The sequence below is a fragment of the Monomorium pharaonis genome, chromosome 10 (assembly GCF_013373865.1).
Source record: "Monomorium pharaonis isolate MP-MQ-018 chromosome 10, ASM1337386v2, whole genome shotgun sequence".
Taxonomy (NCBI): domain Eukaryota; kingdom Metazoa; phylum Arthropoda; class Insecta; order Hymenoptera; family Formicidae; genus Monomorium; species Monomorium pharaonis.
Genome location: NC_050476.1, coordinates 16,753,686 through 16,770,753, shown reverse-complemented (window position 1 = coordinate 16,770,753; position 17,068 = coordinate 16,753,686). Strand labels below are relative to the sequence as shown.

General features: G+C 38.3%; 2 protein-coding genes across 6 annotated transcripts in view; both read left to right on the top strand.

Moving 5' to 3' along the window:
- Positions 1-2,468, top strand: part of LOC105840131 (peptidyl-alpha-hydroxyglycine alpha-amidating lyase 2) — a 35,686-nt gene extending 33,218 nt beyond the window's left edge. The window contains exon 8 of the mRNA XM_036292923.1: positions 2,239-2,468. Within this exon, the coding sequence (XP_036148816.1) occupies positions 2,239-2,349 (111 nt within the window). The 3' untranslated portion in view covers positions 2,350-2,468. The remainder of the gene's footprint in view (positions 1-2,238) is intronic.
- A 2,859-nt stretch (positions 2,469-5,327) lies between these two features.
- LOC118647643 overlaps positions 5,328-17,068 on the top strand; it is a 52,883-nt gene continuing 41,142 nt past the window's right edge. Inside the window, exons 1-3 of one of the 5 annotated variants that reach the window (XM_036292912.1) lie at positions 5,328-5,501; positions 11,132-11,346; positions 13,049-14,873. In XM_036292912.1, coding sequence (XP_036148805.1) covers positions 11,188-11,346; positions 13,049-13,342 — 453 coding nt within the window. In that variant the 5' untranslated portion in view covers positions 5,328-5,501; positions 11,132-11,187 and the 3' untranslated portion in view covers positions 13,343-14,873. Of the gene's footprint in view, positions 5,502-9,312; positions 11,347-11,419; positions 11,547-12,217; positions 14,874-17,068 lie in introns of those variants that run through there. The other 4 variants (XM_036292913.1, XR_004964812.1, XM_036292911.1 and 1 more) reach the window with 4 other exon arrangements.

Sequence of the window (17,068 nt, the reverse complement as noted above, 5' to 3'; positions counted from 1 at the left end):
GATCTCGCGTTTCTCCCTGGGCATGTTCTTGCTTGTATGTACAACATATGAAACAATAATAAATTTGCTTAAATGTAATTTAATCTTCTTTAAAAAATTCGATAATTTAAAACTTTATCTTAAAATATTGACTTTTATTAGGTGTACAAATTTACTTCCGCCGTTTTTTTTCCGAAATTCGAGACTTTATTGTGAAAAACTGGTTACCATTCAAAATATTGTCGATCGCTGGCCACTACTTTCTCCCATCTTTCTGGCAGCATATGAATCCCGCGTCGAAAAAACTGGTCATCTTTTAAGACAATCCACGAATCGATCCAATTTTTCACTTCTTCATAAGAACGGAAGTGCTGGTCAGCCAGGCCGTATGTCATTAATCGAAAGTGATAGTCAGATGGAGCAATGTCCGGAGAATACGACGGGTGGGGTAGGACTTCCCATTTCAACGTTTTGAAGTATGTTTTGACGGGCTTTGCGACATGGAGTCGAGCATTGTCATGCTACAAAATCACTTTATCATGTCTGTCGTTGTATTGCGGCCGTTTATCTTTCAGTGCTTGGCTCAAACGCTTTCGATACCAATCGCCTGTGATTGTTTCAGTCGGTTTTAGTAGCTCATAATCTACGCCGAGCTGGTCCCACCAAATACAGAGCATGACCTTGGAGCCGTGAATATTCAGTTTGGCCGTCGACGTGGAAGCATGGCCGGGAAGTTCTTATGATTTTCTGCGCTTGGCGTTATCATAATGGACCCATCTTTTGTCTCCAGTCACAATACGATGTAGAAATCCATTCCGTCTTTGCTTTGCAAGCAGCTGTTCACAAGCAAACAAATGCCGTTCAACATCTCGGCTTCAACTCGTACGACATCCAATTTCCTTGCTAATGAATCATTCCCATGACTTTCAGGCGTTTTGAAATGGCTTGTTGAGTCACTCCCAATAATCCTGCCAATTCTTCTTACGTTTGATACGAGTCTTGATCAAGTAATGCCTCCAATTCTGCATCTTCGAAAACCTTCTCTCTTCCAACGTCATGCCGATCTTCGACGTCAAAATCACCGTTCTTGAAGCGTTGAAATTCTCGGGACGTTCTTTCACTAATAGCGGCCTCACCAGATGTATTTGAGAGCATTCGATGAGCCTCAGTCGCAGATTTCTTCATATTAAAGCAAAAAATTAAAACCTCCCGCAAATGACGAGAATTTGACTTGTAAGCTGACATTTTCAATCGAGAATAACGTTATGATGTAAACACAAATCAACTAATATTTCAATGGCGTTATGTTTAAAAATGTCTAAGCTTATTGTATGGTGTCTACAATCTATTTATTTCGACCAGTATTTATCGCTACAGCCATCTATTGGAAAACGGCGGAAGCAAAGTTGTACCTAATATTTTAATATTATAATAGTCACCTTCCTTTAAAAAACTCGATGATTGTTTTTAACAAAGTAAACGTAGCGTATGTAGCGTAACATTCGATGGTTTTCAGTGTGGAAACGTCCCAGATGCGCACAGTAATAAACGGACACAGCAGGCTGAGTGAAACGGACACAGTAACAAACGGACACAAACCAAACGGACGCAATAACAAACGAATACATTGCGAAATGGACACAGACCAAATGCGCACAGATAAAATGCACACAGACCAAACGGACATAGTAATAAACGGACTTACCACATGGGTTGCGACTTTTCAGGGCACCCCTACCAACGGGTGGGTGGGGGAGGGGAGAAAAGCCCCCTTGCATCACCCCCCTGCGCGCGCGCGCGCGTGTGTGTGTGTGTGTGTGTGTGTGTGCAAAGCATTTCCTGCACCACATAGGTTTGCGATTGTGTTCGTTTGTTACTGTGTCCGTTTTGCACTGTGTCCGTTTCAAACTATGTCCGTTTGTTACTGTGTCCGTTTCACTCAGCCTGCTGTGTCCGTTTACTACTGTGCGCATCTGGAACTCACTCTTCAGTATATAATGTGAATGTATGTTTGATGAAAAACTATTCAAAATTTTTCAAATAAACAAGTTATGTATGTTTCAAATATATAATCTGATTTCAATATTCAATATTTTGAAAAATAAAGATATTCTCAAAACAAGAATATTCCCTTTTTTCTGTGTACATATTTATTATAAATTTCTGACATATCTAAAAATTTAAAGTGGCTAATGCTAACCACTCATAATTTTAATATTTTATTATTTTACTTATAAAAACCATATATTTTCTATACAGTCTTTCACAACGCCTCATGCCATTGCTGTATGCCCGTACGGTAGAGCTCTTTATGTATCAGAAATTGGACCAAACAAAGTATGGAAGTTTGATTTGACCAGATTTAACTAATGGAGGTAAAAGAAAACCAGTGTTGCAGCAAAAATCTGTTGTTTGATGTTATTTATATAATTTTAAAGTGTAAATAAAAAATCAAATTTATGAAAATATAATAAAATCCTTTTCTAATATCCTCTTCTAATATTTTATTGTCGCAAAGTGAAAAAAATTATAACATATTATAGATATTTTGTAATACAAAAAATATATTCTTGTTGTATATTTTTTTATTTAAGAAATATACACAAATATAAATTGTTTATTAATTCGTGTGTAAGTCCCGGGTATCACTCCACGGTCGACGTGATGAAAGGCACTGACCTCGGGTTAATTATGGTGAAGTCAATTGCTAACCTTGGAACAGACGACGGATCAAAGTCGTCTTAATTACGTTAATAACTCAATTTTTATTTAAAACAAGACATGTGACCGATTGAGTAAAACTTTTTATTAAGTCTGTTAAATAAGTAATTTCTAGTTAATCTGGATGAATATTCTTATAATGCAGTGAAATTAATCTGACTGATAGCAAGTTGACTTCAGAAGGTTTTCTGTTTTATTTTCTCAACACCTTTTGGTGCTTATTTGTCTCAATCTTCTGCTTTCGTTTTGCTTGCTGTACCGTTGTCCTGGATAGATGTAAAGTGTGGTCCATAGTACCTCAAATAAGCGTGGAGTAAGAAGTAGGCGTAAAAGCGTAAGCAAAATAAATTAATTTTACTTCCTATTCTTAATACTTCACCTTTTACACTTACGCTCGGCTAATTAAAAGGCAGGAGTTAATAAATATAGCTGCGAACAATGCAAACAGTGCCGTTAGTTTCATAAAATCAAAGAAAATTGTATGGCAAATCGTTACTCCTACTCTATATCTTACTGCATGTGTTTGCAAAGTTTCTTGCTAGAGACACGGATGGTGGTGGTGTAAGAAAACATCGTAAAACGAATATTCAATAAACAATGCAACGTATGTTATCACGTGAACTCAGAATGTGCCCTGAATCGTCATATATTTATTATAGATACTATTTGATAAACGTTACACACGTGAGAGTTTAAATAAGAACCATAATGAGTCTTAGAAATAAAAAGATCTTGATCACTTGCGTGGGTCGATTATATTAATCCGTTACCGTCTCGTGATGATAATACCCGTGAGCCGTATGTGCCGCGAGATGCTGGCGTGCGCCTTGCGTGGTGAGCCTTGAGAAGTCGTAATAGTGATGTATCGGAGCTGACAAAATATTCTCTCTTTAATAGCATGATTTCTTTTGTTGAGTTGCACTGAGATTTACTTAATTAACTGCAGGAAGAACCACAAATAGCTTAGCACAATTAATATGAGACTATGGCACACGTGTAATGCGTACCGCCGCCATGAGTCGAAGTATCATATAAAGTAGTGCCACCGCGCTAGGCGTTCCGCGATCTATGTGGATAGTAATCAATAGCTGCTGTTATTTGACGTGACAGGAATAACAAGGTCGATAATGATTCTCGAACATTCCGCCCGCCATCAGCAATGTTGTTGGTGATACCTACTCTGTTGGTGGTACTTAACAAGACAACGAGTTTGATCACTGGTCTAATGAGTGGTAGAGGCGATGCCAAGTCTGGATCAAAATTGTCTGGCAGTAATGAATCTTTTCGATGAGTAGTCACTAACCGCCTCAAGGTATTACGGATGTTGAGAAATACACAAAGACGCAAAGCTCTTGTGGATATTTGCATCTCTTCCTTTCCAGGTCTTGATAGTGATTGGCTCGGCATAGTCTCCTGTATGAGTGAAGGAGCGTAACGGCGTGACCGTAAGAGAGGTAGTTGCCTGTCAATTGAGAGTGAGGCCCGATTGCGCACATAAGCGATTGGACACAGACTTGATTGGACACAAACCCGATTGGACACAAAATCGATTGGACACGGACCCGATTGGACAAGGACTCGATTGCACACCGACCTGATTGCACACGGACCCGATTGCACACGGACCCGATTGCGCACCGACTCATTTGCACACGGATCCGATTGCACACAGACCCGATTGCACACCGACCCGATTGCACACCGACCCGTTTGCACACGGACCCGATTGCACACGACACGATTTCGCATCGCAGAATAATGCAAAAACAACCTAGATTGCACAGAAAATTTAACATAAATTTTCATAAATATTTTACAAATTTATTTTTAAAAGACATTTTTTTTTAATTATACAATTATTTTTTATAAACCATTTAGAAATAATACAAAAGTTATTATTAACAATGTAACGAGCCGTTCCTCCGTTCGCCGTCAAGGCATAAAGATACGAGGCCGTTACCCTCTTACCTCGCGTAGTCCCCTCCGCTTATCTTTTTCCCCGCACGTCTCCGCTCCCCTTGTCACCAAACGGGGGCTATAAAAGCCCTCCGCTGGTGATAAGAGAGCAGATCTCCTCGGTCTAGGTGGTGCAGAAAATGCTTTGTGCACGCGCGCGCACACACACACACACACACACACGCGCGCGCGGGGAGTGAAAGGGGGCCTTCGCCCCTCTCCCGCACCTACCCCGTCGAAGTCGCTAACCCATGTACTATTTGCAATGCGGAAGCGTGTGCAATCAAGTCGGTGTCCAAGCGGGTCCGTGTTCAATCGAGTTCGTGTCCAATCGGGACGGTGTGCAATAGAGACTGTATCCAATCGAGTCCGTGTGCAAACGAGTCGTGTGTAATCGGGTTGGTGCGCAATCAGGTCCGTGTGCAATCGAATCCGTGTGCAAACGGGTCGTGTGCAATCGGGTCGGTGCACAATTGGGTCCGTGTGCAACCGGGTCGGTGTGCAATCGGGTCCGTATGCAATCGGGCCCGTGCGCAATCGGGTCCGTGTACAAACGGGTCGGTGCACAATCGGATCGGTGTGCAATCGGGTCGGTGTGTAATTGGGTCCGTGTGCAATCGAGTCCGTGTCCAATCGGGTCCGTGTCCAATCGGGTCTGTGTCCAATCGAGTCCGTGTCCAATCGGGTCTATGTCCAATCGAATCCGTGTCCAATCGCGACTGTGTCCAATCGGGAAATACAACTGTAAACTTGTTCCTCCTTTTCTTTCGAGTTTTGGATCGAGAATCAGGAATTCGGGATATTATCAGGAAATTCAGAAACAACTAGCCGTAATTTAACACTAGGTAAGTATATTTCAGGGGCTCGATTCTTGAATTCATTCGCAAGAAAACGTATGCGCAAATACCCGCTCTAACAGAAAAGTTGCAAGTTTATTGGTTAAAAGCCATACGATAGCCAATAAATTTTCAACTTTTCTGTAAGAACAGAATTTGCGAATACGTTTCTCTTGCAAATGAATTCAAGAATCGAGCCCCAGGTACGTTACCAAAGCGACTAGAGCGGAGGTCAGGCCAACGAGACTTCCCAAACGAAAGGGAGAGCGTTCTCCCTCGCTTCGGAGTCAGCAATATGCTCCGATATCTCTCCCCACATAGAAGTAAAACCTCCAGTAGACGTGTAATGGACGTCTGCCATGGAAATTTAAACTTCCAGTGGACGTCCATTAGACGTCCAATATAGAGCCATTAGAAATCCACAGTTCCGCATTGTGGACGTCCATTAGACCTCCATTAGAGGTCGTCAAAGAGGTCTATTAGACATTGTGTGGATCATTAATAGAGGCTTCATGGAGCCTCGATAGATGATTGACAAAATGACAATTTAAAATAAAAATTTTATTTTTTTAAAATTATTTTTATCAACAGTACATACTAAATTTAGGACAAAATTTTATTAATTAATTAAATTTAAATTATTATTATTTTATTTTATTTTTACTTACCGCTGGTAGATTTAAATCCGGGACCTTAAGATTACGAACCTTGTACTCTATCTGTTACGCCAATTTGACTCATCGATATGGGTACTTGTTATTGTCTACATATACCTATATGTTATAAACTGACGCAATTATATTATTTTTTATAAAAGCAATTAAATTTTGAAAAACATTAAAAATAAATAGCATTAATTTATTTACTTATTAATTTCATTGTTAAATTTATCTTTTTCCATAACCTTAATAATTTGATGAAAATTGCGATCTATTTAGCACTAATCTTTGAAGCGTTCAAATGATTAATTAGATGGTTAACTATATAGATCATAATTCTAAGAAAAATTGAATAGTATACATTTATTATTCTGTTTTTGTTCAGCACATAATGAATTTAGATTTTGTGCATTTTTTGTGCGCAGTAATTGTAGACAAACCGTTATTTTTGAAAACATTATCTTTATAATAATTTTTTTTATTATCAAATAGATCTGTCATTTAGGATGTTATAATGTTGTCTGATTTCTGAGTCAACTACGACGCACCGTTCCGTTATAACATTGATACGAACGTGTTATGTTACGATTATACAATTTTTGTTGAATAACTGTAACGCCAAAACGATATAACAGCTATATCATTCACTTGCGTATTAATGCTAAATAGATCGCAATTTCCAACAAATTATTGAGGTTATGGAAAAAGATAAATTTAACAATGAAATTAATAAGTAAATAAATTAATGCTATTTATTTTTAATGTTTTGCAAAATTTAATTGCTTTTATAAAAAATAATATAGTTGCGTCAGTTTATAACATATAAGTATATGTAGACAATAACAAGTACCCATATCGATGAGTCAAATTAGCATAGCAGATAGAGTACAATGTTCGTCATTCTAAGGTCCCGGGTTCAAACCTAGCAGCGGCAAGTAAAAATAAAATAAAAAATAACATAATTTAAATTTAATTAATTAATAAAAATTTATCTTAAATTTAATATGTGCTGTTGATAAAAATAATTTTTAAAAAATGAAATTTTTATTTTATTTTATTTTTCTTTGTAACTGCTGTGTGACGGTTAGATAACATGTAATTATAACATGTTATATTGCTAAGTCGGAAATTGTAACTTACATGTAAGTTACGTGTAATTTCGAAGTAACGTAACCTGTTATATTTGGTTACATTGCTGTTACATTGGGTGTTTACGATAATGGGTATCCGAGTAATTTTCTCTAGGACCGAAATATATGATAAGCACAACCATCTACTATCATCATGATTCGTGACAACTCAATGCTGTCCGGTATAGCCAAATCATCACGAGCAAGTTGCGAGTTCCGTGAGTTTGTAGCAGGTAACCTAAAAAGTACGACATAAATAATTTGATTATTACAATTAAAATAATCTGTTTTTAATGTATGATAAGATTATTAACTTTAAAATAGTAATTATATGTAACACAATCATGTATTTTTAAAGTATTGTCTAAAGTAATATCAAAGATTATTTTATTTACAAATATTTATTTTGTCTATCAAGTTTCTATCATAACGGTATTATTTCAAAACCTAATATAATATTTTAATTAAACATTGATTCTCAATAAATGTTATTATTTATTATTAATTAACATATATATTAGAAAAGTCATCTTTTATTAAACGGATGGTGTTAACACTTTGAAACAAATGAGATAAATTATGTAAAATTACTAAATAAATCATTATTAATAATATTTTTTAGATTACAAGTAAAATAAAAATTTAAGTATAAATATTTTTCTTTCTTGTAACAACTGTTAATGATAAGTTGCATGGTGTTATCATTATTTAAAAAAATCATATATCTTTATGTATAAATATTATGCATGAATATTTCACTAATGTGAAACTAATAATAATGTTTACAATAAATTTTTTTAATTTGTAATACAAGTGCATAGTAAATTAAGATATACTGTAAACAGATATACGTTAGATATGCGTTAGATATACGTTATAATAGAAACTTGATAGACAAATTAATGAATAAAATATTTGTAAATAAAATAATCTCTTTAATATTACTTTAGACAATACTTTAAAAATACATGATTGTGTTATATAATTACTATTTTAATGAAGTTAATAATCTTACCATACATTAAAAACAGATTATTTTTAATTGTAATAATCAAATTATTTATGTCGTACTTTTTAGGTTACCTGCTACAAACTCACGGAACTCGCAACTCGTAACTTGCTCGTGATGATTTGGCTATACCGGACAGCATTGAGTTGTCACGAATCATGATGATAGTAGATGGTTGTGCTTATCATATATTTCGGTCCTAGAGAAAATTACTCAGATAGCCATTATCGTAAACACCCATTGCTACTATATTGCTGTGTATTCAGTGGGTATTCTAAGAAAAATTGAATAGTACATTATCCTGTTTTTGTTCAGTACATGATAAATTTAGATTTTGTACATTTTTTTGTGCGCAGTAATTGTAGACAAACCGTTATTTTTGAAAACATTATCTTTATGATAATTTTTTTTAATATCAAATGGATCTCATTCAGGACGTTATAGTGTTGTTTGATTTCTGAGTCAACTACGACACGCATGTCGGCTCAAAAATCGGACAGCATTGTGATATCTTTTATGAGACATTAAGCTGATATCATTTAGCTGTGATATCGTAAGGATAACATTTTCAAGAAACTTAAATGAAACTCTTCCATGAGATATCTCAAAGACCTCTCTTAGTAGACATCTCTGATAAATGTTACCATTTGGACATCATTTCCAAGATATCTAAATATTTTCTTAAAAAAGTTCTCTTAAAGTTTTCATTCTGACAAGCGTGTTGTCTGGGTAACTTCTACCATGAAAATAAATGTTCCATACAGCTACGGAAGTTTAATGGATACCTAATAGACGTCTATCTAACTTCCATCATGGAAGTAAATGTTCCATAGAGCTATGAAAGTTTAATGGATCCTTAATGGACATCTGTCTAACTTCCATCATGGAAATAATGTTCCATAGAGCTATGGAAGTTTAGTGGACGTCTATTAGGATCCCTAATAGACGTCCATCTAACTTCCACCATGGAAGAAAACATCCAATGGAGATATGAATGTTTAATGGATCCCTAATGGATGTCTATCTAACTTCCGCCATGGAGGTAAACTTCCAATGGAGCTAAGGAAGTTTACTAGACCTCTAATGGACGTCTATCTGACTTCCATTATGGACATAGTCGTCCCATGGATCTATGGAGGTTTAATGGACGTCCATTGAACATCCACTGGATGCCAATTTCTATGTGGGTCGATACGTCACATCCGGCTGTCAGCACACGTCCAGTACCTGCATGCCATCTACTTCCACCACGCGTACCAACCTCGCGTGACCAACCTTCGCTCCAAGTGTCGCGAGATCTAATTACATTTTATCCGTGTCTTACACTACTATGTCCAATCGCTTATGTGCGCAATCAGGACAGTCTCGGTAATTATGTTCCGCGTTATTTGTCGCGTTACTATAGTGTCCTACGGGGCACCACGCGTTGTTACGCTGCATTTGCATCGGTATGGAGCTCCGTGTCAGCTTCCGCGTTATAAAGTGCAATGACCGGTACCGAGGTGAGTTCTTTTTTCAATAACTCCAACGTTTTTATACACGACGTATCGAAATTATATTCAGCATCTCTTTTTCAGGAGGTTCTGTAACAACTTCGCTTTAAGTGCGAAGTCTTTGATAAATTTGCGAAAGTAGCTCAGCCCGAGGAACTTTCGCATTTCGTGGTTTTTCGGCTGTTTAAATTTACCAACCGCTTCAGTATGCATCGAGCTCAGAGTAATCCCTTCGCCCGAAATTATGTATCCAAGGAATTCAACCTTGTTCCGCAAGAATTGGCATTTCGCATAATTCAGATCAAAACGATACTGTTTTAGAATAATCAGAACCTCCTTCAAAATTCGTAGATTTTCTTTTATCGTTTCGAACGGGACGAGTACATCGTTAATGTACACTATACCTTTTTTAAAATTTCGCCGGCGCTTCAAAGTATCCGAAGGGCAGGAAGGTGTACTCGAACTGCCCGTCGGGCGAAAAAAAATACCTCGTGTGGTCGTTATGCACTCTAATCTGATGGAAACTTTCGCGCAAATCTAACAAAGTAAAAACAGATTTATTCGTAAGCCGAGATAGACACTCCTCTATTATCGGAAACGGAAACTTTCTCGATTCTGGCGTTTAATGGACGTAAATCTACGCACAGCCTGGTTATCCGTTCTTTTTCTTCACCTGTATTACGCGCGCGCAGTAAGGCAAAACGCTTTCTTTAATTATTCCGCGCTTCAGCAAATCTTCTGTTATTTCTCTAATTTTTTTACGTTCGGCGTAAGCAAATCTGCAGGGCGCGAACGCGTAGATCGAATCATCTTTGAATCTAACTCTCACTGCGTGCCCGTCGTCTATCTCCTCTAACTTCATCGCGCGCACTTCGTACAGTAATTCCTCTAGCCTCTTCTTAATTATTAGATCGAAATCTACTTCTAACTCGTTTACTATCCGGTCGAACTCGTCTTCCGCTTTGTTCGCCACGCACAAGGGTAAAGCGGAGAACAAGTCGACACGAGCATCTAGTGGCCCCTGTTCGTGGAGCTTATGCAAAATCGTAATTTTCTCAGTTCTAAAGAAGTCGCATCCTAAAATTATATCGCATTTAAACGCTTCGTTTTCTAACACATACAGCTTTATATTATACACATTATTACCTAACAATTACAACGAGATTCCGGTTCAAAACGCGCCTATGACCTTCAAAGTGCCGTCCCCCAGTCCTTTCAACTTTTGATCCGAGGGCTCGAGCGCATTGCCCTCACAGCACTCCGCGTAGCACCGTGTCTTTACAAAGAACATCGGACTTCCAGTGTCTACCAGAGCTGTCAACTTACATTTTTTACTTAATCTTTACAGCCAGCTGCGTTACTGTGACCAACGGCTCTACCAGCTCCAGCCTCGTTCCTTCTTCGATGACCGCCGCTGCCACCTCATCGGCCGCCATCTTTGCTGTCACGCTCGCCGCCGTCTGGGTAGCCGGGGGTTACTTCCTGGATGCCTGCTGTCCGCCGCCTCTTTGGTCATTCGGGCAATCGGCTATCCGATGCCTCTTATGTTTACACAGAAAGCAGGTGAGCTCCGCTCTACACACCTAGTGAACGTGGCCCTTTTTCCCACAATTCTTACAGGTGTTATCGTCTTTAGTTTGCCCCGGGGAAAACCGCGTCATCGGTTTCTTGGTCGTGTCTGCACTAGCTTCCAGAATCGGCTTGACTTCATCGAGGAAGCACGTTATTGTATCCTGCTTAACTGATAAAGCGGTCCTTAGCAGGTATGCCGCTTACAAAAAGATGAATCTGCTCCCTTGCCGAAAAGTCCAATTGTCTCGTTAGTGCACACTTCGTGATCGCGTACTGTTTAAATGTCTCTCTCTGCATATTCCATCTGCGTGCCTCGACTCGTTGTAAGATTTTATGGATTAGCGCCTTGCAGTCGAACATCCGGATCATTTCCTGCTTTAGGCCCGCCCACGTTTTGAACACCTCGTCGTCCTTTGACTCAAACCATTTTCTTGCAAATTTTGTCAGCTTGCTTGCTGTCGCCAGGAGCGTAACATTATCTGATGCCCAATGGACCTGCGCCGCTTCGTCCACATGACGTACCTACACGTTGATATTTTCCTCCTCCGAGCCGCTAAACTCGGGAAGCAGAGTGGCCAGCCACTTTACCGCATTGCCTTCTATCGAGCTCGTAGCCGGTATTTCGTTTTATGTATCGCCTGGGTGTCTCCGTCGAACTTCTCCAATCGTTCTCTCCCGCAGGCGTCGCACTCCTTGACGATCTCTCGCTTCTGCCAACGAACCGCTGCATTAAATCTGCCAGTTGTCTCTGTTGCTGCGCCTGGAACTGTTGGTTCTGCCTCATTATCTCATTTTGTTGTCGTAACATTTCTTGCTGTTGTTTAAGGACGCTGTTCATCACCGACCCGATGACTTGTTGCAGTGTTCCTGCTGTCAAGAGGCCTTCCTCTGAGGTCGACGCGGATTGGCCTTTCTTTCGTTCCGTCGTCTCATTCGCAGTTCCCTGTGCCTTCATCGGGAAGTCTACTCAAGTGCTCGATGACGGCCTCCACGAGCGCTATCTTCTCCGAGACCGCCTCAATACCATAACTCAGCCTCTCGCTGGAGCTGCTCCACCGTCATAGCTTCTAGTCGTTCTCGCACGGAACGTGCCTTCGACGCCATGCTGAAGCTCCAGTGACTTTCTCACATATACACACACACTCTGCGATATCGCGATTCCACGTGCCCCTGCCGTTCTCGTCGGACAAGCACCGTCTCTGCAATTCACTTGTCCGCGCGTCCGGTTTGCGCAGTTCGTTCACGCGTTTCGATTTCATGGAGCCCGATACGCCTGCCCATTGCTCCGAGCGCGGCGTTCTCCGGTTGTCCTTGCTCCACACACACGCACACACACACACACACACACACACACACACACACACACACACTCACACTACGAATGGCGCGACGCGCTCTTTTGGCGCGCACGTCTTGATCCCACTTCTGAACTAAAAGACTAATTTTAACTGCTCGTTTAGAAGATTCCGCTGGTGGCCGGAATCTCCTTCTTTTTCCGCTATCTAGCCGCAACGTCCCTGTTCTCAGGCGGTCCTGTTTCCTTTTCGGGTTCACCCGTTCCTCCGTTTCACCGGAGCACGCTGCGCACACGTGCCCACCGGTTCAATCTTTGGAATTAGTGCGGGGCGGGTTAGACAAATAACCAAACACCGTCATTAAAACTACTGCAACTATAGATAACTTTATTTTCAAGTACAAGCTTTGGACTAAAACGGATATCACAGCAAACGCGGGACTGCCGCCGAACACCACCACAGTTCAAACGAGAGTGCCGAAATCTCCGCGCCGCGCGCCGGTCGCTAACCAGAATTTGTTCGCCCCGCTTCGACGCTTTTGGGGAGAATTCTCGAACGTTCAGCAGTACGTCATTTCCGCTCGGAGCTCGCGCCGACTCCGATATTCCGGAGTTGACCCAGCTGTTATAGGGATTATGTATTTCTATTATGTTACGCGTCGTCGCGGAAGTCCCCACGAGCTTTCGAGGTAAAGAAAAGGTAGTCGTGGCGGTAATGAACTTTACTAGGAGTAAACTCAACAAACTTTATTAAAAGATATATGACGCCGGTTACATGGCGTGAGTCGATAACAAGAGCTAATGGCGGACTGACTCGGCAGAAAAAACTGCCGTCGGAAACGAACTGCTTACAGCGCCACGCTGGCGCGGACAATACGTAAAACTAGAGTGGAAACTCGCTAGTCGCCACATACTCTTCTCCGAGGGTGCGTTCTTAAATTCGCAACGATGCAGCCTGATACATCCAGGTGCGTTCTTAAATTCGCAATTATGCAGCCTGATACAACCATTTGCATAACTTAGCCGTTCTTAATTTATGGTTGCGCACACTAATTGATATTTAAGTTAATCTTAGCCGTTCTTAAATTCGAGTTGCAAGCAGAACTGCCGAAGTTGCTTGCAATTTTTAGCATCCCAGTTTAAGAAACTGCTGAAAGTTAAAGGGTGAAAGCATATGCGATGTAAACTAACCCAGAGTATTTTAGATTAAGCGAACATAACAGTGGCAAAAAATCGGCATGTTGATTATGATTTAGACGGATCTTATTATTGCGCAGATATTCAATAGTAAATATAAAGTAATAATTAAGGAATTATGTCTATTAACAATTATAAATAGTATTAATATATGTGTAATAATAACAATAATAATAATAAAAGTAATAATAACAGTAATATAATTATATGTATAGTAATTTACATTTAGTAAATGTATTATCCTATATAGTAGCAAAAATATGTTGACAATGAGCTCATATTGGATAAACATTACTTATATATTGGGACAGCATTGCCCAATGTTTTTTTCAATATTTCCGAAAGTAACGCTAAAATTGGTTATAAAATATTGATTCCAAATTAGAATTCAATTAATGTCCAATATGAAAAATTAATTCAACATTGACCAAGCGTTAAACCAATATTGAACTAATTGCTGCTTAAAAACTGGCTAAATAAGATGAAGCGTCCACTTTATAATATTGAATATTATTGGGAATATTGTCTTTACTTTAATTCTCAATATTGCGTCAATGTTTTTGCTACTAGAATAAATGTTTATTAAATATAATTGAAACATTACAATAATTGTTGTAAATCCTTTTTAATTTATAAATTAAATCCTATTGCTCCTATTTTAGCAATATCCATCTATTTATATATAGATGGATATTGCTAAAATAGGAGCAATAGGAGGTTTTCTCACAATAGCTACATCTCAATTATTTTTTGAAGAGTCTTCATCTTCTAATGAATACGAGGATGTTATGCCATTATTTGTAAATATTATTTAGCTTTATTATTTAAAATTATAATCAATAAACAAATAATAATAACAACATTAGTAGTAACAATAATAATAATCCTTTATAGTCAATATTTAATACAAGTTTCTTAAATTTTTAGTTACAAAAAAGAAACGTATTAAAAGTACTTAATTTTGATAAACTATGTCTTTCCATGGACGATCTTACTTTTCGATCACATTTTCGATTAACCAAAAAAACTTTTCAGGTAATTTTAGTTAAAATTATTTATTTTCATTTTTTAGTATTAGTATATAAGTTTAGTATATAGTAATAATTTCTTAATTTTTATTCAGTAATATATATTTTTTATTTAAATATTAATAGAAATTTTGTGCACGCATACACACAAAAACAAACAATGTTATATTTATTACATTTTACAATATTTATATAATGTACAAATAGTAAACTGGAAATTTTTTTAATGCAGATTCTACGAAATAAAGTACACATGCGACGAGTACAAAGAAGACTAAATATTAATGATAGACGTCCAACTGTTTCAACAAATAAAGCTTTATTGTTGACATTATGGATTCTTGCTAATCAAGATTCATTTCGAGAGGCTGGGAATATATTTGATATTTCAAAAGAAAATAGCCATTCAATTTTCATGAATATTATTCACATAATTGTAGAATTAGCTGAGGTTTATTTAAAATGGCCATCTATAAAGCAATTAAATATTATAAAGAAGAATTTAACAATATTGGAGGAAATAATTCATTTCCTAATGTAATTGGAGTACTTGATGCAAAACACATTGCGCTATTCCAGCCCCGAAAGAAGAAAAGTTATTACCGGCAAAGTTACATTAATCGAAAAGCATTCTATTCAGTTAATTTACAAGCTATATGTGACAGTAATGCAATTTTTTTAGATGTTTTTGCCGGTTTGGCCTGGTTCGTCTCATGACAGCCGCGTTTGGCGTAACAATCCAATTTCTGATTTTTTGGAACAACCAAATGTGATACCAAATAATACACATATTATAGCGGACTCAGCATATCCCTTAAAATTATATCTAATGTGCCCTTTTCGAGATAATCATCACTTAACCCAAGCACAGAAAAATTTTAATACTAAACTTTCTGTAAAACGATCAGTGATAGAACGTGCATTTGGATTACTAACAGCACGTTTTCGAAGATTGAAATTTTTGAATATGAGCAACTTGCAAGAAAAAACGTTAAAATAAACATTTGTTTTGGTATCTGACCAAACTCAGAATTTGTACCTCAAGTCCATGTCTATCATTTATATCTCGTATTGTTTGTTTAGTAATAAGCCGCGAATAACGCGGAATTATCGGGCGCTCGCGCTCTCGCTAGGGGCAAGTCGAGCCCTCGATGTGTTTGCTCGAATCGGCGGCCTCCGCGATCCGTGGATGTCACTGGCGAGCCGCGTGAGATCGATGGTACGCGGGGGCCTGACTTCATTAATGACATTTATTGTTTGATTTTTTAGACTAAAATAAACGTGTCTACACTTAACACTCACAATTAATGCACAATAAGATGCATTCCAGCTACATCTGTTGAGAATTTAACCAAAAACCGAACGCCAAACGTACAAACAGATGTATCAGCTACATCCGTTGCGAATTTAAGAACGCACCCCGATGTTACCGAAGGAGAGAATACGGTGTGGTTGATAACTAACGCAAAAGGTAGGCATTAAGTTATTATTTGGCTAATCTCACAAGTTAATGCACGGGAGTGTAGTATTACAATATTTTTAATGTTAACGTTGCTTAAACCAGAAAGTTATAAAATTCTTTGAACATTAAACGTGCTTAGAAACTAGAAAAGGTATACGCAGCTGAATAAAACAATTAAAAAAATACTCGTTGTCGAGAGACCACTTAAACTAATAAACACAGTATGTAGGAAATTGGGAATGAAAGCGCGAAGTGCTATATATAAGAGTGAACGATCACAAACATTACTTTCTTAAGTTAATTGTACTACCCCAGTTATTATTTGGAACCAGAATAGTTTTTAGCGATCCTTGCGAAGACTAGTAAGCTTAGAAGGTTATCCGTTTGGATTTGACGTTGTTAAGATACTAGTGACAGGCCATATCGTCAGTATTCCCCGTACGAGATGAGCAGGTTTAAACGTTTAACGGATACAGAGGACAGGTGCCGTGATTGCCGATAGAATAAACCTTATCCGAAGTTCGTCGAGCACCTTAAGGGCTGGTGTACGGTCGCTCCAAAGGCTTCTTGACATTATCTTTTTGGATAAAACACATGCGAGCAGGTCAATAGCTTCTTAAAGATAAAGACGCTTTTTTAAATGAGCACGCCGGACGGAAGAACGGCTTCACCTTACCAACCTAACCATGTGCTGCCGGAAACAACAAAAATGAGGATCAGAGTAAAATCCCT